The sequence below is a fragment of the Macrotis lagotis genome, chromosome 1 (assembly GCF_037893015.1).
Source record: "Macrotis lagotis isolate mMagLag1 chromosome 1, bilby.v1.9.chrom.fasta, whole genome shotgun sequence".
Taxonomy (NCBI): domain Eukaryota; kingdom Metazoa; phylum Chordata; class Mammalia; order Peramelemorphia; family Peramelidae; genus Macrotis; species Macrotis lagotis.
In genome coordinates, this window is record NC_133658.1 from 297,508,543 (window position 1) to 297,528,639 (window position 20,097).

Sequence of the window (20,097 nt, forward strand, 5' to 3'; positions counted from 1 at the left end):
GTTCCTCTTCTGTTAAATTGTCTGTGTGTGTGTGTGTGTGTGTGTGTGTGTGTGTGTGTGTGTGTGCATGTGCATTTGTGTGTGATGTTAATGTCCTTTCCTACTTTAAAATCCTACAATAATTTGGATATAACTTTAACTAGGTTGGATCCCCAAGGCAAAAGTTCTAAATGGGCTGAAAGCCTAGGTTGAAAAGCTTAAAAGAAAGAAGAGGGGCAATCCAGGAGTAGGACCTGAGATAGGCAGATGAGAAGTAAATGATGAGGAAGGAAGAATTAAGAGCTAAAAGAGCCGGGTAAAGCCTAAAGTCCTGGGAAGAGTTTTGGACTCCAACTCAGCATCCCAGTTCTGCCATCTGCTATCTCTGTCATGGTGGGTAAGTCACTAGCCCTCTTTGGGCCAGGTTTCTCATCGGTAAAATGGGGATAATGAGCCCCTGAGACATACCTTAGAGGCAAGGCTGTCCTGAGGATGAACCGACCATGTGTCTCCATGGCTAAGGGACCCTTGGTCTCTGGCAGTATGCAGCCTGCCTGGGCCTGATCAGTCACGGGCTGCCTAGCCCTCCCCCCACCATTCCTCCACATTAGTCAGCCCGCCCCAATCCCTCCCTACTCAGGAGGGGAGGAGAGGGGCGGGTGTGAGTGTGTGTGGTGGTGGTGGTGGTGGTGGAAACGGGTTGCGGCTAGCGCCCTATAAAGGCAGCAGTCCCCGAAGTAAGCCCTACAGACCCTGGCCCTGCTTCTCTCCCCAGATCCAGGCCCTGGAGGCAGGACGTGAGTGCAGCTGAGCCCAGTCCCCCGGCCCCCGCCGCGTGAGTCTCAGCACAAATCCCACCCCCATCCCCCCATCTTCGCTGCCGCCTCCGGTGCCCTCCTCCCCAGACCCCCATCCTCGCTCCCCCAGGTCAGAAGCCTGGACCTCACACAGCATCCGGGCTAGGGGAGGAACTGAGGAGACTCCGGGGATGTGCAGAAAGCGGTTTAGGACGCGGTGGCGAGGGCTAAGGGCAGAGGATCTGTCCTGGGGCTGGCACCGGGGCTGGGGCAGCGCAGAGAATGGCTCATGCTGCCCTTCCAGAAGACCCTGGCTTCCCCTCCCTCTCCCCCACTCCCCTTGGGTTTGAGCTAAGGGGTGAGGTTTTGTGGGTCCAGCTGGGGAGGGGTCGGCGCCCTTTAATTCCCAGACTGGAATGGGGCAAGAAGAGAGCCTGATGAAAAGAACCCGGGTTCTGGTAGCTAATTCGAAGTCAGACTGATGGCGGACAAGTTCTTTTCTCTGAGAAAATAAAGGGGGAATGGACTGGAACTCAAAGGGTCCTTTCATTTGTAACAGCCTATATTCTAAAGCTCCCAGAAGTCCTAGCATTCTTTTTTTTTGTATTCTAAGGTTCCTTCCAGTTCTAGCATGAAATGCTGTAAGTTCCCTTCGGGCTCTGACACATACTAAGGTTCTTTTTAACTCTGAAATTCCATAGTCTCTCTTTTGAGTTTGTCTAGCTCTAGCATTCTGTTTTACTTTATATGTGCTATACATTATAAATAAGTGTGTATACATGTTCCTTATATAGATACATGTATATAATCTATTTGTATATATATGTTCCTTACATTTCTAACTTTCCATTTTTTTGTGTTGTAGAGTTCTGTTCATCTATGACATTCTCTTTTCCTTAAGCTCCACATTCTAAGATCCCTTCCACAGCTGTCATCCCAAGATTCTCTAGATCCAGGGAATGGGAGAAGGCCGAAAGGGGGATTCCTCCAGGAGCTCAGCCCTTTAAATCTCACTCTGTCTGTACTGGGCTGCCCCCTTCCCTAAGTAGTGCCCTGGATACCACAGACTGTCCCCAGGAATGTGTTTGCTCCCGTTACCATGGAGTGAGGCTGAGTTGCAGGCTTTCTGTTGCCAGGTGGCTAGAGATGGGGGATGGGGGTCAGTCACCCCACTAGTCTTAGCCTGTCATGTGACTGCTACTCAAGAAGCTTTAAACCCCCTCCCCCCATTATTCTTCTCCTTGCTCAAACCAGTGGATAGCAGAACGTGGAGCTGGAAGATGAGATCCCAGGACAGGTCTGTAAAACAGACTGACGTCCCCAGGAAAAACCTGGTTATCAAGAATGGGGAGGAAGTTGGAGGCCCCTTCCTCTTGTTCCTCAGTCTAGTAATATCAGGTGATGTTGTTTGGCAAGGCAATAGGGTTAAGTGACTTGCCCAAGGCCACACAGCTAGGTAATTATTAAGTGTCTGAGGTTGGATTTGAACTCAGGTACTCCTGACTCCAGTGCTGGTGCTCTATTCACTGAGCCACCTAGCTGCCCCTACTAGGTGAATTCTTTTGGTATCTGGATACCCCTAGAGCTGTGCCTAAGTCCTGGAGCCCTGAGGCCCAGAGAAGAGATTGCTCCTAAAGTCTGTGGGAGAATAATGATTCTTTTACTCATCTTTCCCGCAGGTCAGTGCAGCCATGACTCCCCTCTGGGCCCTTTTCCTAGCACTTTTAGTAGTCACTCATGCTGAGACTCCAGGGTGCAAGATCCGTGTCACATCCAAAGCCCTGGAGCTGGGTAAGGTTATGAGACAAGTGGCCAGCCTTTCTTTGGTCCCTACTTGGGGGAGTCTCCTGTTCAAGAGAGCTCCCTGGGGACACCTCTCCTTTTCTTCCAACCAAAAAGCCTGTGTTTTGTGATGGAGGAAGGATTAACTTGGAGGAGGGGAGGAGGGACAGTATTTGATAGGAACAGTTACCAATTCTAATGGTCTCATTGCCTCAGTAAAGCAAGAAGGACTGAAGTTCTTGGAGCAGGAGCTAGAAACCATTACCATCCCAGACCTTCGGGGCAGCGAGGGCCCATTCTCTTACAACATCTCTGAGTGAGTGGGGTCTGGGATTGGGGGGGGGGTGGGCTAAAAAGCTAGGGATGGGGTACAGTACAGGGGGGGGAAGAATGGGACTGTGCTATGCTTGGGCTATGTCAGAATTATTCAGTTCAAGTCAGAATTTCTTTACTTGAATACAAAACATTAGCACATGGGTTTAGAGCTGGAAATGACCCCAGAGACTCTTTAGTCCAATTGTCTCATTTTATAGAGGAGGGACTTAAGGCCCCAGGAGGTTACTGTGTCACAGTATTTCTCAACTTTGGCAGCCCAAATTTGCCAGAGGCCTAGTGAGTCAGTGTTTGTAGATTTATAAGCTTGTGAGATTTAGAGCTGGAAGGGACTTGGGAGATCATTTATCTGTCCAGTTTTTCAGTGCCTTCTCTGTGACAGGTCCCCTGTTAGACCCTAGGAAGACCCCATACTCTCTTGGGAAAGGCACTTTGAATACCCATAGAAGTAGATGCAAAGTAAAAACCTCCTCCATAGAGTTCCCTCCATCTCCCAATTCATGGTCTCTGCACCTTCTGCCCCTCTTCCCCACAAAACCTTCTTTTGCCCCTCTTAGAATCTCTGATTGCCTTTGAGACTCACCACTAACTTCAGTAAGCAAACCCTCTTCTCTCCCCCGCAGCTGTTAATGCCATCCTCTCTCTGTATTATCTTGTATTTGCGTGTGTGTGTATATGTGTGTGTGTGTGTGTGTGTGTATGCTCACTCACATTATTTTAAGAAGGGATCCAGAGGCTTCTAGACTGCCAAAGAGATCTATAACCTAAAAAAAGTTAAGAACCCCTGACCAAGTCCAATTTAAGAAGCACCCCTACTATTAGACCCTGTGCTTCAGATACAAAAAGAAGCAAAAACTAGTCCCTGCCATCAAGGAGCTTATAAGCTAAAGGGGGTGACAGTATGCAGACAAATAAATATAGACAAGTTATATGCAGGATAAAAAGAAGTAATTAGAGAACTGAAATCGAGGGGTTGGGAAAGTCTTCCTATAAAGGATGGGATTTTATCCAGAGCTTAAAGACAGGGAAGGAAATAGAGTTGAAGAAGATTATTTAGAGATGGAGGGACAACAAGAAAAATTGCTCAAAGTGGAGAGAAGGAATGCAACCCCCAGGGAGGGAGTGATTTATACAAGGTCATACAGCTAGTTAGTCTCAGAGCTAGGACTCTGATGCTAATTCCTAATCCAGTGTCGTTTTCATCTACTGCCTAGAACAGAATTATACCTACTAGGGATCCTGGGCATACTTCCTCATCTCAAATAGGAAACATCTTTACACTCACATCCTACTTCTTCCAGGGATTGAGTCAGTAAGAGGTTCTGGGGTCAGGTTATGAAGGGGATAGAAAAGGCTTGGGCTTAGAACCTCATTTCTGTTAAAAACTCAATGGACGAACGTGGCTAAGTCATCATGAAAGATGTTTGGTTGATGAAGCTGGGGATAATTATTTTTTTTTAGAGAAAAGGAGTTGTAGGAAAGATAGCTTCAAATCTTTGAGGTTTTCTCTCATGGAAAAGAATGATCAGATTTGCTCTTCTTGATTCCAGAAGATAGAACAGGAGACAAGTAAGGGAAGATGCAGAGAGACTAGTTTCTGCTAGATGAAAGAAAACGCTTCCATCTGTCTAAAATAGAAATAAGTTGCTTTGAAATTTCCCCATAAAAAGAATTCATCAAATAAGAATATTTATGAAGTACTTTGCATATTTTAAAGTGCTATATAAGTGTTATCTATTATTGATTATTAGTACTTGTTCAAGTAGAGGCCTGGTAATCATTTATCAGGGCGGTCAAAGAAGAGATTCCTTTGGGAGTAGATTGGACTAGAGGATTTCTGAGTTTCTTTCCATTTCTGAGATTCTATGCCTGTTTCTTTTCTTGTAAAACAAGGTAGTTAAGGTCCATTCCTACATGTGGCTTAGGGGTCCTTCCCTGGGAGAGCTAGGCTATTTATTGACTTTCTTCTCAGATTAGGTTGAATGAGTGGTTGGATGGCCCTGCTCTCATAATGTTTATAGGGAGAGGGAAAAGAGAAGAATTTTAATTTGTTTTGTTAGCTTGTCCAACTTTTCATGACCCCATTTTAGGGTTTTTAGATATTAGAAATGTTTTCCATTTTCCTTCTCCAGCTGATTTTACAGATGAGGAAACTGAAGGCAAACAGGGTTAAATTGACTTGCCCAAGGTCACACACAACTAGTCATGTGACTTCTTGACTAGCCCTAGCCACATAATTGCCCCAATTCAAAGTTACTAGGGGCTCTTCCAGCTCTCCTGTTTTTCTCCTAAGGAAACTTAGCTCCAAATGGGGATCTAAGGCTGGGGCACCTTGGATCTGAGCTCTCCCTGCTCTCTCTCTCTCTCTCTCCCACAAGGGTGAAGGTAGACAAATTGCAGCTAGTCCAATCAGAACTGTTCTTCCAGCCAAGCCACAATCTGATCTTGTACATCAGCAATGCTTCCATCAGTCTTCGTTTCCGGAGACAACTGCTCTACTGGTTCCTGTGAGTGCAGGGGTGAGGACTGGGGAGGGCTGGTGTGGGGGGAGATTGAGCAGGGGAGAGGATAGATGAGGTAGAGGGGGTGGGTTTATTTGTCTGAGCCTCTTCTTTGCACCCCAACTCTGCCAGGTGGTGCAGTGGATAGAACTCTGCCTGGAGTCAGGAAGAACTGAGTCCAAAATCTTCTTTAATGCATTTGCTAGCTGAGTGACCCTGGCCAAGTCACTTCACCTCTGTTTGCCTTAGTTTCCTCAACTGTATAAGAGAATAATAATAACAGCACTTTCCTCCCAGCAACGTTGTGAAGATCAAATAAGACAAGATGTGTAAAGTGTCCATAGGAGATGTACTCTAACTACTTATTTCTTTCTTAATTTTCACTTGTTGGCAGTTATGATGGGGGCTTTGTTGATGCTTCAGCCGAAGGAGTGTCCATTCATACAGCCCTGCAGTTAGCCAGAGACCCTGGTGGTCGAATTAAAGTTTCCAACGTGTCCTGTGGAGCCTCTGTCTCCAAGATGCAAGCTGCCTTTGGGGGAACCTTCAAGTGAGGCCTCTCTTGGACTCCAGAACCCCATTCCTTCTATTATTGTCCTAATGGACTTTCATTCCCCATCCTTGGAGGGCAGGGGAGACAGTCATACCTCAGGATAATTCATTGTCCCAGGTGCTGGGTCGGGATGGTCTTTATTCAGCTTTTGTCCAGTTATGGGTCAGGGACAGTCAGTGGGGAAGAAGGTGAATGCTCTAGACTAGACAGTCATGGAATGTTCACTGGGTTCCTGGCCCCATCTTAGGCAATGAGAGAAAATGAATGAGGCATTTTCTCTGTCTTCACAGAATTACTGTCTAATGGGGTTCGGGGAGGGACAGGACACACAGTTATTCAAGGTAGAGTACATTAAGGATGTAAAGTTTCACAGTACAGAAAAAGGAGAGATTACTTTTAGTTGTGGGTGGGTGGGTGGGGATCAAGGAAGGCTTCATGAATGAACTGGGATTGGAACTGGGCCTTGGAGGTAGGACTGACAGGTGGAGGTAGGAGAGGGCATTTCAAGACAGGGAACAGCATAGCCAAGGTTTAGGATTGGACCTGCTTGGGGATGGGGCAGGGAGGGTCTGGTTGGGAAGGAGTGATTCTTGTATGAAGGGGAATTGTGAGAGACAAGGTTGAGAGATAAAAGTTTAGGCCAGGTTGTGGAGGGCCTTGAATGCAAGGCTACCAGGATTCCCCCTTTCTACTCCCTAAGGCCACTCTCCTTTCCCCTCTGCACACTTATTCTTCACTGGGATACAGATGTTGAGTGTGAGAGGGAAAAGGTGGAATGTGTCTTGAACCCTGCCTTCTCCCCAGTCTTCATCAGGTTTTGTCCTGCTTGAGGATCTGGTTTGGTCCCCAACTTTAACCCTTTCCCATACCTCAGACTCCCCTACTCTATTCTTCCTTCCATGCCTGGAAGAGATAAGGCCAGACTGGAATGTGGTTTACAGAGAGGCTCCCCTCTACTCCCCCTCTCCTTACAGGAAGGTCTATGATTTCCTCTCCACTTTCATCATCTCAGGCATGCGTTTCCTTCTCAATCAACAGGTGATGCTGGAGACAGGGGCAGGGTCTGGGAGGGAGCAGGTGTTAGAGAATAACACAGAAATAGAAGCATGAGGGTTGGCTGGAGTAGGTAGGGATGTGGAGAAAGATGAAGACTGGGGTGGGGCTGGGGGGATAGGGGTCTGGTGCTGATGTGCAGATAGGGGTCTGATGCTGATGCTTGGATCCTAGATCTGCCCTGTGCTGCACCACGCAGGGCTGGTCCTGCTCAATTCACTTCTGGACACAGTGCCTGGTGAGTCTTGGAAATGGGAAAAGGGTGGGATACATCTGCTGTTGTCTCTTCTTCCTGCTCCCCTCCCACCAACTCCCAGTGGGTCTGTTGGAAATGAGAAGCCCAGAGGCTGGGAGTTTCTGTTCAGAAGTTTAGTAAGCAAGTAATTATCTCCAAGACTCCCCAAGATGAGGAAGCATGGTAGAGTGGAGGAGACTTATTATATATGGAAATGACTGCTGTAAAAGCCAAAGTTCTGGGGCAGTTAGGTGGCATAGTGGGGGCAGCTAGGTGGTGTAGTGAGGCGGCTAGGTGGCGTAGTAGGGTGGCTAGGTGGCATAGTGGATAAAGCACCGGCCCTGGAGTCAGGAGTACCTGAGTTCAAATCTGGTCTCAGACACTTAATAATTACCTAGCTGTGTGGCCTTGGGCAAGCCACTTAACCCCATTTGCCTTGCAAAAAAAAAAACCCTAAAAAAAAAGCCAAAGTTCTGTTTGTGAGAGACAGACAGACAGACAGACAGACAGAAGGAGAGGAAGGAATGGGGAAAGAGAGTAAACCTGCTAGACTTGTAATCAAGAGACTTGGCTCTTCTATAGCTTCCTCATGATTACTTTTGATGGAGCAGCTAGGTGGCACAGCAGATAGAGCACTGGGCTTGGAGTCAGGAAGACTCCTCTTCAGCAACAACAGGAAAGGTGTTATACTGGGCAATAAGGATACCAAAACAAAAGTGAGACTGTTCCTTAAGAAAATTATGTTTTATTGGTAGAGACAACAGGTATCCAGCTAATGATATACAAAATACATACTGAATAAGCATAAGGCCATCTGGAGGGTTCAGGTCCCCACTATAGCCAATAAGTCATTTTTTCTTCCTCTGCGCCTGTTATTCCCTATATATAAAATGGAAGTAATGATGCTTGCCTTAACCACAAGACAGTAGGCAGTGCGTTTGTAAACTCCAGAAATGTCTAACAATTATTTTTTGTTTGTTGTTCAGTCATTCCAGTAGTTTCCAACTCTTCATGACCCCATTTGGGAGTTTTCTTGGCAAAAATGCTAAAATAATTTCTCATTTCCTTCTCCAGCTCATTTTATAGGTGAGGAAAGTGAAGCAAATAGAATTAAGTGACTTGTCCAGGGACACACAGCTAGGATGTGACTGAAGCTGGATTTGAACTCAGGAAGATGACTCCAGGCCCAAGGCTCTAACATTGCATCACCTAGCTGTCCTAATTGCACTTATTAGAGTTTTATCTCACCTAGCTGATGAGCACAGATTTTGAGCAGTACTTGGCCCTCCATAAACACTCACCCATTTACTGCCAACTCTAGGAGACAGGGCACAAAATTTTGAGGCATAGAACTCCAGTCTAGTATGTCTTTTCCTGTGCCAACCATTGGGTGGAAATGAGATCTCATCTTATATTATAGTCTCTAGTCTCTGGCCAGGGAAGGCCCTGGGAATGAGGTTCCCTCGGGTTCTGTCCTGGTCTTCCCTCCAGCAGGCTTAGCATACACGTTTGTTTGTCTCTCTAGGGGAATAGAACAAATAACTTTCAAGCAACCCTTTAGAGATTACAAAGCACTATGTGTGCACAACAACCTTGTGGATAGGGCTTAGTACAAAGAAGAAAAGTCATGATTAATATTTATGTAGTCCTTCAAGGTTTTCAAAATGATGTCCTTTTTTTTTTCATGGATTTTGAGCCAGAAGGGAAATTTACGTCTTTTTAGCAGATCCTCACTGACACAGGAGGAACTGAGTCCCAGGGAGGTTAAGTTATTTGTCCAAATTCAGACAGCTAATGACAGAACCAAGATTCAAACTCCAGTCTTTGGATCCAAATTTTAGCACTTTATACATTACATCACCCTGCCTCTATCCATTCTCTCACTTGCACCTCACAACAACCCTGTGAGGCTGGTGCTATCATGATAGTCCCCATTTTATAGCCGGGGTAACCAAGGCTCCCAAAATGACTTTCCCAAACTCACACACCCTGCTGCTGAATGTCTGAAGAGAGATCTGAACCTGGCTCTTTCTGACGAGTCTCTGGCTACTTCCACTGGGTTGTGCTGTCCCTTGGTATATGGGAAAAACGACAGGATCTGCTGACAGGGAGTTTGGGGCAGTGTGGCAAAGAGAAAAACAAAGTTCCACTGACAGCCAGGATCCCCTGGATGGAGACCTGCTCCCTTACTCCCTAAGCCACTGTTGTTGGGCGGGTGCTTTAAGGCATCTGTTGCTCAATTTCCTCTCTAAGATGAGCAACACCCTTGAACTTGTATTACTTGTGATGGAAACATTGGTCTAAGCACTTTGTAGATCGTACAGTTCTGTAAAAAGAAGAGTTGTTAAATAAGGTAATTACAGGTCACCTTTATGGAATAGCAGTTCATACTGAATAGAGCAGGTTCCAGTTATAATTCACTTTACAAAGAATCTGGCCTTTACAGCTGGAGGGGACTCCCACCTTTCTATCTGTCCCCAGCCCTAGGAGTAGCTTGGTGGTACAGTAGATATAATACCAGCCCTGGAGTCAGGAGAATCTGAGTTCAAATTTGACTTCAGACACTTACTAGTGTGTGACCCTGGGAAAGTCATTTAGCCCTGTTTGCCTCAGTTTTCTCATTTGTAAAATGAGATCATGAAGAGTCGGACATGACTGAAAGGGACTGAATAACAAGTTAGTAGTGCAAATGTTATCCCTCAGTTTTACATCCAAGGTCACGTAGTCAAGAGATGAGATTGGAACTCAGGACTTAGATAAATGAACCTTTTCTCTTTGGACTCCAAGTCCCATAGCCTTGCCTGGCCTTGCATAGCCCTGCCTCCCAGGAAGCATAATTATATACAGGATGCCTCATTAAAAGTCATCAAATTGATTGGCTGTTAAACTAAGTGATAAACAAATCTTCCCCTATAGTAAGAAGTGCAGTGGACCAGCATGTTGGCATTGACTATTCCCTCCTGAGTGATCCAGTGACCTCAGCCAGCAATCTGGACATGGATTTCCGGGTGAGTGCCTAGCTTGGGTCCTGTGGGTGGGCCTGATACTTGACCCTATCCAGTGTTCTTTCCTTCAAACATTCTTTCTGAGATGTTCTGACCTCACTGCTCCTGCTCAGGGAGCCTTCTTCCCTCTGGTGGAGGCCAACACCAGCTTCCCTAACCGGGCTGTGGAGCCTCAGTTGCAGGAAGAAGAGAGGATGGTTTATGTGGCTTTCTCTGAGTTCTTCTTTGACTCTGCTATGGACAGTTATTTTCGGGCTGGTGTGCTTCGGTTGGAGCTTGTTGGGGACAAGGTAAGATAACATGGCAGGGGTTGGGGGAAGGTTTGGAGGGGTTCCCAAACTGTGGTGCTTGACCCACTGATAGGCTGGGGCCAGTATGGGGGCAGGAGGACTGTGTAAAGGAATGAATCTTTCTGCCTTGCAAAATGAAGAGCTCCCTATCACTGGAAGTGTTCCAAAATAAGAATGATACAGAGAAAATTCAGGGACAGAGGACTGGTCTAGTTGTCTTATCAAATCTAACCTATAAGTTCTCTTTTTTCTTATAGGTACCTAAAGACCTGGACATGGTACTGAGGGCCACTTTCTTCGGGAGCATCATCTTGTTGGTGAGAGGGATGGGGGATGGGAGGACAGAATGTGAGGAAGAGTTCACTCCAAAACTTCTCTAGATGAGTCCTTGCCTGGAAGTAAATTCTGACTCAATTACTTAATATATGACTTTAGACAAGTCATTTCACTTCCTAAGCCCGTTTCTTTATCTAGAAGAAAACAGTGCGATTAGATGATTTGTACTGTTTCTTTCTACTCAAAAGCACAGGTATGCTTGGTCTTTGAAATTTTTTCTGTGGGCATTTCCTCCACCAATGCAGATGGCAACTCCTCTATAACCTAGTAAATTCAAGAACTAGCACCTTGGTGATAAACCTCCCTGAAGTTAGCCAGTTTGGCCTTTAGAAAATGATTTATCATACAAGAAGCCCTTACTTCTTGAGCAAACCTGAACTGGAGAACTAAAGGTCACTCCATAATGTCACACATGTCTAAACTAGATGTCTCCTTTCTTTCCTTTATCTCTCTTCAGTCTGGCTTATCATCCTAATTGATCTAAAATTTTGGACATTATTACTTTCTTCTTTCCAGGTTTCTGTGACATTGCTCCCTCCTCTTTCATCCACCTATCCAACTTCTCATCCTCCTTTGCTGGTTCTTCCTTTAACTCATGCCTAATAACAGTGGCTTTTTCCCAAAGCTCTGAACTGAGCCATCACCTCATCTCCTCCCTTTCTATTGCCTTGCTTGGTGACTTTGGAGCCCATGGGTTTAATTCTTGTCTCTATGTAGAGGATTTCCTGATTATCCAGCCCTAACCACTTCTCAAGTTCTGGGTCAAATTACCAACTGCCTTTTGGATATCTCCTGTGGACATGTAAAGTTCAGCATATCCAAAAATACAGCTTTCCTATGATGGTTGAAAGCAGCACCATTCTCAGGCTCACAACCTCAATGTCATCTCCAGATTCTTTTACTCTCTCACCTCCGTGTCACTGCCCTGGTCAGGAGGCACTTCAAACCTGAACAGTTTCTTTTTTTTTTTTAAGTAATAGCTCATATTTATTTAGCAATAAAAAGTATTTTTCTTATATCATTATGATGATTAAATAACATTTATAAAAGTACTTAGCAACGTGGCTGATATAGAGTAAGCATTTAACAAATGCTTAAAAAATATTTGATAATTGTATTTTGATAGTTTTTGTTGTAATTCTATGTATTTTGTACATTTAAAAACCTTCTTCTGATCAGGAGCCTATAGAATTCCCTAGATTGGGGTCCACAAAACAAAAAAGATTAATGTAGTTTATAATTTGCACACTTTGGAGATGAACAAACTGAGGACCAAAGAGTTAAGATAACACATATCCAGGCTTTTGCCCATCTTTTTTCTTTTTAAAGAAAGATTTTATTTGAGTTTTACAATTTCCCCCCATTCTTGCTTCCCTCCCCCCCACAGAAGGCATTCTGTTAGTGTTTACATTGGTTCCATGTTATACACTGATCTCAGTTGAACGTGATGACAAAGAAATCATATCCTTAAGGAAGAAATATGAAGTATGAGATAGTAAAATTACATTATAATATAATGCTAAAAACCTGTTTGGTTTTTTTTGCAAGGCAATGGGGTTAAGTGACTTGCCAAAGGCCACACAGCTAGGTCATTATTAAGTGTCTGAGACCAGATTTGAACTCAGGTACTCCTGACTCCAGGGCTGGTGCTCTATCCACTGCACCACCTAGCTACCCCTATAACCTGGACAGTTTCATTAGGCTTCTGGTTGATCTCCTGGCCTCAGGTCTTATCCCACTCCAATCCATCTTTTACTCAGGTGCTAAAGTGTTTTTTCCTAAAGAGCCAATCTGAGCATGCTACTCTCCTCAAACTCCTGTTGCTCCCTATTCCTTCCCATTGCTGCCCTGACCTTTTCCATGGCCTTCCCCAGGGATTTGGCTTGCCATCCAGATAATTTTCACCATTCAGACTCTGGAGCCATAAGGGTCCGTGGTAATTATTTAATTCAGCTTCCTCATTTTACAGATAGGGGAAATGCATGCAAGTGTCTTGTCTGAGATCTAAGGTAGTAGTTAACATCCAGAATTTGAAACCAGGGTTATCTGAATTCATCACTAGCTTCTTTCCATTCCACTGTGCTGTCCTTCCTGCTCAGCCCAGCCTTAACTTGTCTCCCTTCCTTCTTTGAAGAGTCCAACAGTGATAGATGCACCTCTAAAGCTGGAGCTGCAGGTCCTTGCACCCCCTCGATGCACCATTAAGCCTTCAGGCACCACCATCTCCGTCACTGCTGGCCTCACTATCGCCCTGGCACCACCTGACCAGCCGCAAGTGCAACTCTCCAGCATGACCATGGTTCGGTGCTAAAAGGGCAAGGGGAGAACTGCCAAGGAAGGGATGGGAGGTAGGCTGGTCACAAACATCACTGGCCCCCCCTTTCCTTTAGGATGCCCGTCTCAGTGCAAAAATGGCTCTTCGGGGAAAGGCTCTTCAGGCCCAGATGGATTTACGCAGGTAACAGGGGTGAGGACCGGGTATGGAGGAAGGGCAGGCCCCCAATACCAACCTCAATGTGTTCCTTTGTTTTTTCAAAGGTTTCGCATCTATTCAAACCAGTCTGCCTTGGAGTCCCTGGCAGTGAGTAATAGCAAGTTGGATGGGATGGAGAAAGCAGCTGGGGAGGGGGAACCAGCAAGCCTACCAGAAACCTGCCCCTGATTTCTCCCTCCCCCCACCCCCAATCCCAGCTGATTCCCCTGCAGGCACCACTCAAGACACTGTTACAGATTGCAGTGATGCCCCTGCTCAATGGTAAGCTGTCCATTTCAGGGAGGATGGGATGGGGGGGGACCAGTAGAGTTGGAGAGAGGGAGTCCCAGAATCAGAACCCAAAGAGGTGGAAGAAAACCTAGCAGTCTTCCAGGTCAACCCATAAATGAAGAGTAATGTTCTTTACAACATCCATAAGGGTTCATTTAAACTTCTACTGGCCTGGTGTGAACGTTTTACAGGAGACCTCAAAAAGGGAAGTACTTTCAGATCACCCAGACAGGAAATGACTTACTCCAAGACTGGTATTCATTATTCTCCCTGCTAGTCTCCGCATGATCCTTAAATTCTTAGGAGTTGGAAAGGACTGCCTCCTCTTTTAGTCCCCATCCTCCCCAAGGCAGGGATCCCTCCAGCTCCTGGCCCAGCACCCTATCCTGTCAGGAGGACACAGGTGTGGGCCTGAGCCAGCATCTTTGCCTTCCTGATGACTACCCATTGGTTCTGATTCTCCTTTGGAGTCAAGTTCTCTTGCTTTCTTTTCCTGCAGATCGAACCAAGCGTGGGGTACAGATACCACTCCCTGAGGGGATTGATTTTGTCAAAGAGGTGGTGACTAACCAGGCAGTGAGTATGCAAAGTACAGGGGTAGAAGGGAAATTCTGGATGCATTTTCTCAAATCTTTTTCTCCCTTTGTGAACCCTAGGGATTCTTGACCATTGGAGCTGATCTCCACTTCACCAAGGGGCTTCGAGAGGTGATTGAAAAGAACCGGCCAGTTGGTGACCATGGGCCCACTTCCTCTCCACCTCAATCTGTTGATCCTACCTCCTGAACAGGCTTCTGGGGGGCTGTCATTCCACTCATTCAAGCAAGTCCAGGCTTTCATTCATCAAAGTTCAACCTCTCTTTTCTCTTTCTCAAACTATAGTGGAACCAATCCCTACTCCTTCAATAAAGCCCCCCCTTTCCCCAGTCAGGATCCAGAGAGAGAGAGAGAGAGAGAGAGAGAGTGGTTGGGCTGTGGACCATTTATTTCCATAATCACAGTCAAACCCTGCTTTTTTTCTCCCCTCCCCCCACTCCAGTTTCTATAGAGGTGACATGTGCATAGTCCTGAGCTCAGTGTAGGGCAGGTAACAATGGAAAGTGAGTGGTGGCATGTAGCGGGCACCCTTGTACCCAACCCCACAGAAAAGTTGAACCTAAGGAATAAACCAGAATCAATTCACTCCCTCAAATAGCTTGAATTAATCCCACTACTCAAAATTCTGATTAATTCCCCAAGGGAAATTTGAATCCAATTTGAATCTCTGCCCCTGCAGGCCTGGGCCTGATCCTGGCTAACCAAGAGATTCCCTTGGACAGACAGCCAGACTTCAGCCAAGCAGGGCCAGACCTCATCCCAGGCAGGAAGCAAGGCTTTGCTGACCAGTGGGCCCTCCTCCTCCACAGCAGGGCAAGCTGTAACTTAGTAGGGTTCCTTTGTCAAGAATCTTGTGATAAAAGTTAAAGCTGCCAGGGGCTTGTCGGTGGGTACCATGTGACCGGCTCCCTAGAGAACAAAGGGTCAAGATGGAGTACAAGGTCACTCTATATTGACTCTAAGAGAACTGGAGTTTAGAGATGTGCAGTGACTTGTTCAGTGTCCCACAGACAGTTAAGAGACAACAGCTACCAGACTGAAGCCTGAGCTCACTGCAGGTCCCTGCTGCCTCTCAAGTTTTTAATTGATCTCAGACAAACTTGGTGCCGTCTCTACCTCCACCTTTAGGTCTCCCCCACTCACGCCATTACCCAGGAGATCTTTAACCCCATGCTCTCCCCCTCCCTTTCCTTTTTACTCCCCCCACCCCAAACTTCAAGTACCTTAACAGTGAGGAAGGCAATGTTGGCGAACTCCTTCACAAAGCCAGCAATTTGCTCCCCATTACCATCGGGCACTAGCCATGGCCGTCGCTGTACCTCCACCTGTCTCCAGATCCACCCCAGGAAGGATGTGGTCAGTAAGCATCAAGGCTTAACCTGGAAGTCTTCTAACCAAGATCCAAACCAGCCAAACACAAGGCAACTGCTGCCCAGCTTTCTGCCTGGCTACCCATTGATTGTCATGGCCACCCTGTTCACCCCAACCTCCCTTCTTGCCCACTTCCCCACCTTTTGGTTCAAGGAATCCACAAACCACTCATCTCCCATGAAGTTACAAGCCATGTCTACATCCCCATTGTAGATCAGGATGCGGTACTTCTGTGGGAGAATGGAGGGGAATGTCAAGTTAGGACTCTGGTCAGATCCTGGGTCTTACAGGCAGCCTACCTTCCCTGCTCACAAATCAAATATACTCTTCCTAAAGAACACACTTAACAGAAGGAAAAGAAACTAAGGTGTCTTAAGGTCTGTGAAGTGCCACGAGCATGTCAAAAGCCTCAAAGAAGGATTTTCCCCTTTCTGAGCCTGTTTTCTCTTCTTGTAACAAACAAGGTACTCTATTCTCACTCACCTGCACACTGAGAAGTTTGAGGTATTGCTCATTCATGGTCTGATAGAGGCGTTGATAGTTACTATTCACCAGAAAGCTGACAAAGAGAAAAGTGGCCAGGGCAAGAAGAGAAACAGTCAGAAAGGCAGTTTCAAGCCCATGTTAACACAGTTAAGTCTCAGATACCCTAGTAGTACTGGTAACTCTAGGGAGGTGGGCTATTCTTTGGGGCTCAGCTTCCTCAACCAAACAGTAAGAGTTGGATTAGTTGATATCTTTAAAATTTCTTCTGTTCTAAATCCCGTTCTAAGCTTTTACACTCAATGAACAATGTGACTTCCCTGTCCTTACCACCTATTCCCCCACATCTAAATGACATTCCTTAGCCCACAGCCCAGGCTTCTCACTTGCACATGTCCCAGCGTGGGACAGATTCAGGTATATGTAGAGCTTTTCGCACAGAGATGTTGTTTAGATAGGTGGAGGGTGCTGTAGTGTTGGTACAGGGTGGGTCCAGTCGTACCCTTGTTGCAGTTCTCGTCAGTGCCTGCCAAGAGAAAACATCTCCTGATTGCTGCAGCCTTCCTGCCCAGGTGGCACAAAGGGAAGAGGACATCAAGTAGAGGGAGGGCACAGAGCAAGACAGGAGATGGGATATAGATACTCTCAGCTTTAGTAGAAAAAAGTTTGAATTTGGAAATCAAAAAAACTCAAATTCCAAATTCCCATCCATTTTACGAAATATAACATCTTTGGCATAAAGTAGAGACAGACTTTTGTGGATGAGCTCTAGCTTAATACCCCTCCCCAAACTTACCTGGTGCCACAATGGCTTGGTTGGCAATCGAGTGAAGAGATTCCCCATATCCTGTATTACTAATGTATCCTTCTCATACCTGTGGGAAAGTGAGTGACCTGAGTCCCAGGGTGGGGGTGGCAAAGGGTCAAAGATTCCAGATCCTCCCCATGGCAGCACATACCTGCTGTGACCAGGAACTCCACCAGCACAGGGAGCATACAGGTTGTAGATGTTGAGCCCTGAATTGCTTACAATACGATTCACCTCCATCAGCTACGACAAAGTATATGTGTGTATGTTCGGGAAGGGGAGTGGTGGTGGTGGTGATGGGGAGAAGGGCAGAGAGGCCAGGGAAAGGAAATATTTGTTTTGACACTAAAGGGAGAGTTGGCAAATATGCATATGGACACCTTTGGTCTCAAGAAGTTAGAGAGGGACAATAGAAACTAAGGAGTTTTGGCAGATAAATCAATATGAATACACCCATAGACTGGAAGCCCAGGTGACTTAGTCAAAGGGACTGATGTGGGTGGAGAGAACAAGGAAAAAGAAGCAAACTCACAAAAGAAATACATGCTGGGTTCTGGTTGTCATGGAAATTGCACTTCCCCTGGGAACAGCAGTGAGTCTGAAGGGCGGACCATAACCTGAACAAAATTAAAGTGAGTCACCCAAAAGGCAGACATGGGAAGGAACTCCTTTCATTTAGCAGGACTTGTACTAAATAACACTGAATATCTGCCATTCCCACTCAACATTCATATCCCAGGGAGTAGTGTTCTGATGAACACCAAAGGCAGTTTTGAAGACAAAAAGTGGTCACAAAACAATTCTACTGCCTACATTTTTATCTTCTCTAGTGCCTGGTATGAAGTTGAATATTTAGTAATTCCTTAAATATTTTATCTTGACATTTCACCATCCTCACCCCTGACCCTTTCCCTTTATGGGCTTTAAAAATCCAGCACCTCAATTCAATTCAGCAGACATTACTGCTGTGGAATTTACCACTTAATATCTGTGACTTCCCTCTTTAAGTCTCTCTGTCAAGTGAAGGAGCTGGATAAAGGATCTCTAAACTCTCTGCCAACTCCAAATCCTAGGATCTGATGTAGAGGGCTTAGAGCCAGAGATATAAGAAAGAAAACAAATCCCAGATCCTGACCCTCAAGGAATTCACATCTAGTGGGATGATACCCCTCTTTCCTTCTCCAGTCTCAGGTCAATTATCTATACCTTCAGAATCTTGTCCAGGTAACCCATAGTCCTTTATCAAATTCTCAGAAGCCCTACCCTTCACCTCACCTGTTGCCCAACAGCCCATGATAATAGGCAAAGTAGACCAAAGAGTTATCATTCTGTTCATAGCATGAGAGTCCATTGCCCACAGCCAGGCCCTATGACACAACATACATAAACAAAATTCAATTTTGATTAGGCTTATCCAGGGGTAGAGTGTGTTCCCCTTTCCTCCTAAGACCTCCCCTCAGAGACTAAGATAAACCCAAGAATATGGAAAAGCTTTGCTCCCTGCCTTTCAGAAAACAATGGAATGACAAAAAACTATGGCTCATCTAAGAGTGGCCTCCTGGTCTTTCACTTACCCCATGGTTCCCAGACCTTCCCCACTCCCAGACTCCCCTATTTCCAGGCTTTTCTCCTTTCTCACACCTGCAGATTCATGCTGGGATCCTGCATGACCAACATAGCCAGTGTAGGGATGTAGATGCCAGCATAACTCTCCCCAGTAAGAAACAATTGATTGCTGCGGAACTCAGGGAAGAGGTGGAAGAATTTTTGAAGTGCTTCATAGTTGTTTTGCGCAACCTGGACAAGAGGAATAAAACAGCAGATAAGTAATACTTGGTAGAATGTGTGTGGGATGGTGTGGGTGTGGGTGTTGGGCTCCTGAAGAAAAGTTGAGAAGACTGGGGGAGTAACTAGGAAGGCTCACCTCAGTGTCATTGGTCACGTAGTTCTTGTCATCAGAATAAGAGAAGCCCACACCGGCAGGGCTTTCGAGGTACAGCATATTAGCATTCTGGGGATAGTGTAGGGAAGACAGCTGTAGATTTTTTTGCTTCCAAGTCCCAAGGTTTATATTTTGCTCTCCCCTTCACCCCAGCAGTTAAAGACTGTTTTCTTTGGTCTTACCAAGTTCCAGGAATAAGGGTTATATTCCAAGGTATTTCCATCTGGCTGAATCTGAGGAAGGAAGGACAGCCCCAGTTAGGTGTCTCCCTGGCCAGAAGAATGGTAGGAAAAGGTAGGGAAGGTCTTAGCCGAGAAGAAGGCCTTTCTCAGCCTCTCCACTCCCTTCAGCCTCAGAGAGGAAGAGAGAGGTAAGACATTAGGAAGGAGGAAGAGCAGGAGGTACTGACCAAGAAGGGGCCATGCTCAGTGAGGAGCCCGTCTAGGGAGCTGCACCCCGGGCCCCCATTGAGCCACAGAACCACGGGGTCACTGGGAGGGTCGTTCTGGGATTCCACAAACCTGAGAGAGAGAGCGCGAGGTGAGGGGGACGTGCGGCCTCCTCGCAGCCCCCCCCCCCGGGGTCCCCGCTCCCCCGGGGCACGTGGCCCCCAGCCCCTTGGCCCGGGACAGACCAGTAGTGCAAGTGTTTGCCGTCCGCGACGTCCAGGTATCCGGAGTACTGGCGGAAGGCCGGCTGCTTGGCCAGGCCCGGGAGCCGGAGGATCTCGTCCTTCTCGGGCGCCGCCCCGGCCGGGCCCGGGCCCAGCAGAGGCAGCAGCAGCGGCAGCAGCGCGGCCGGGCCCATCTGCGGGGACACGGGGCGTTCACGGGGGCCGCGCTGCAGGGGGGAGGCGGCCCGGGGCCCGGCGCGGCGCGGCAGCGAGGGGAGAAGCGGGCGCCCCCCGCGCCCCGCCGCCCCGCGTCCCGCGCCCCCCGCGTCCCGCGCCCCCCGCGTCCCGTGCCCCCCGCCGCCCCGCGTCCCGCGCCCCCCGCCGCCCCGCGTCCCGCGCCCCCCGCACCTCGCTCGCAGCGGCGTCCCGCGGCTCTCTCGGGGATCCAGGTGTGGCCCGGCCCTCACATAAACTGGCGGTCACGTGACGGGCCCCGATCACCTGATCGCTGCCCACGGCGGAGGAGTCACGAGGGGCGGGGGGCCGCCGGCCCGGTTCGGCTCTGGGTCGCCCCCGTGGGCTCGCGCCCCTCCCGCGCTCGCGGGCGCCGGGCGGCCCCGGGCCGCCCCTCCCTGCCGGGCCGCGCCCCCGCCCCC

At 47.4% G+C, this 20,097-nt stretch overlaps 2 protein-coding genes across 3 annotated transcripts; one reads left to right on the forward strand and one right to left on the reverse strand.

Moving 5' to 3' along the window:
* The first annotated feature begins 643 nt into the window (after positions 1 to 643).
* PLTP (phospholipid transfer protein) lies at positions 644 to 17,129 on the forward strand. 2 transcript variants are annotated; one of them, XM_074211221.1, is made up of 16 exons: positions 644 to 814; positions 2,456 to 2,567; positions 2,775 to 2,874; positions 5,270 to 5,398; positions 5,787 to 5,942; positions 6,920 to 6,983; positions 7,173 to 7,236; positions 10,150 to 10,241; positions 10,352 to 10,528; positions 10,786 to 10,845; positions 12,999 to 13,163; positions 13,255 to 13,322; positions 13,403 to 13,445; positions 13,556 to 13,619; positions 14,128 to 14,204; positions 14,285 to 17,129. In XM_074211221.1, exons 2-16 carry the CDS (start codon positions 2,468 to 2,470, stop codon positions 14,411 to 14,413), a joined length of 1,488 nt encoding a protein of 495 aa, XP_074067322.1. In that variant the 5' UTR covers positions 644 to 814; positions 2,456 to 2,467; the 3' UTR covers positions 14,414 to 17,129. The 2 variants fall into 2 exon arrangements, with proteins under 2 accessions (XP_074067322.1, XP_074067323.1); XM_074211222.1 differs by having other exon boundaries at positions 644 to 776.
* Positions 14,595 to 19,950, reverse strand: CTSA (cathepsin A). The gene is made up of 15 exons (XM_074211223.1): positions 19,850 to 19,950; positions 19,463 to 19,635; positions 19,238 to 19,349; positions 19,011 to 19,061; positions 18,811 to 18,897; positions 18,528 to 18,683; positions 18,162 to 18,253; positions 17,419 to 17,503; positions 17,038 to 17,129; positions 16,875 to 16,953; positions 16,465 to 16,604; positions 16,079 to 16,154; positions 15,736 to 15,825; positions 15,448 to 15,549; positions 14,595 to 15,133 (listed from the first exon to the last, which is right to left on the reverse strand). The coding sequence occupies exons 2-15, from the start codon at positions 19,633 to 19,635 to the stop codon at positions 15,050 to 15,052; spliced, it is 1,419 nt and encodes a 472-aa protein (XP_074067324.1). The 5' UTR covers positions 19,850 to 19,950; the 3' UTR covers positions 14,595 to 15,049.
* Between the last annotated feature and the right edge of the window lie 147 nt (positions 19,951 to 20,097).

Bases quoted from the DNA above. Each gene is read 5' to 3' on its own strand.
- PLTP (XM_074211221.1), top strand. From the start codon at position 2,468: ATGACTCCCCTCTGGGCCCTTTTCCTAGCACTTTTAGTAGTCACTCAT. The intron at 2,875-5,269 runs GTGAGTGGGGTC...CTCTCCCACAAG, and splicing joins TTCTCTTACAACATCTCTGA to GGTGAAGGTAGACAAATTGC. The intron at 13,323-13,402 runs GTAACAGGGGTG...GTTTTTTCAAAG, and splicing joins GCCCAGATGGATTTACGCAG to GTTTCGCATCTATTCAAACC.
- CTSA (XM_074211223.1), bottom strand. From the start codon at position 19,635: ATGGGCCCGGCCGCGCTGCTGCCGCTGCTGCTGCCTCTGCTGGGCCCG. The intron at 17,130-17,418 runs GTGAGTTTGCTT...ACTTTGTCGTAG, and splicing joins ACCCAGCATGTATTTCTTTT to CTGATGGAGGTGAATCGTAT. The intron at 16,954-17,037 runs GTATGTGCTGCC...ACTTTCCCACAG, and splicing joins GGAGTTCCTGGTCACAGCAG to GTATGAGAAGGATACATTAG.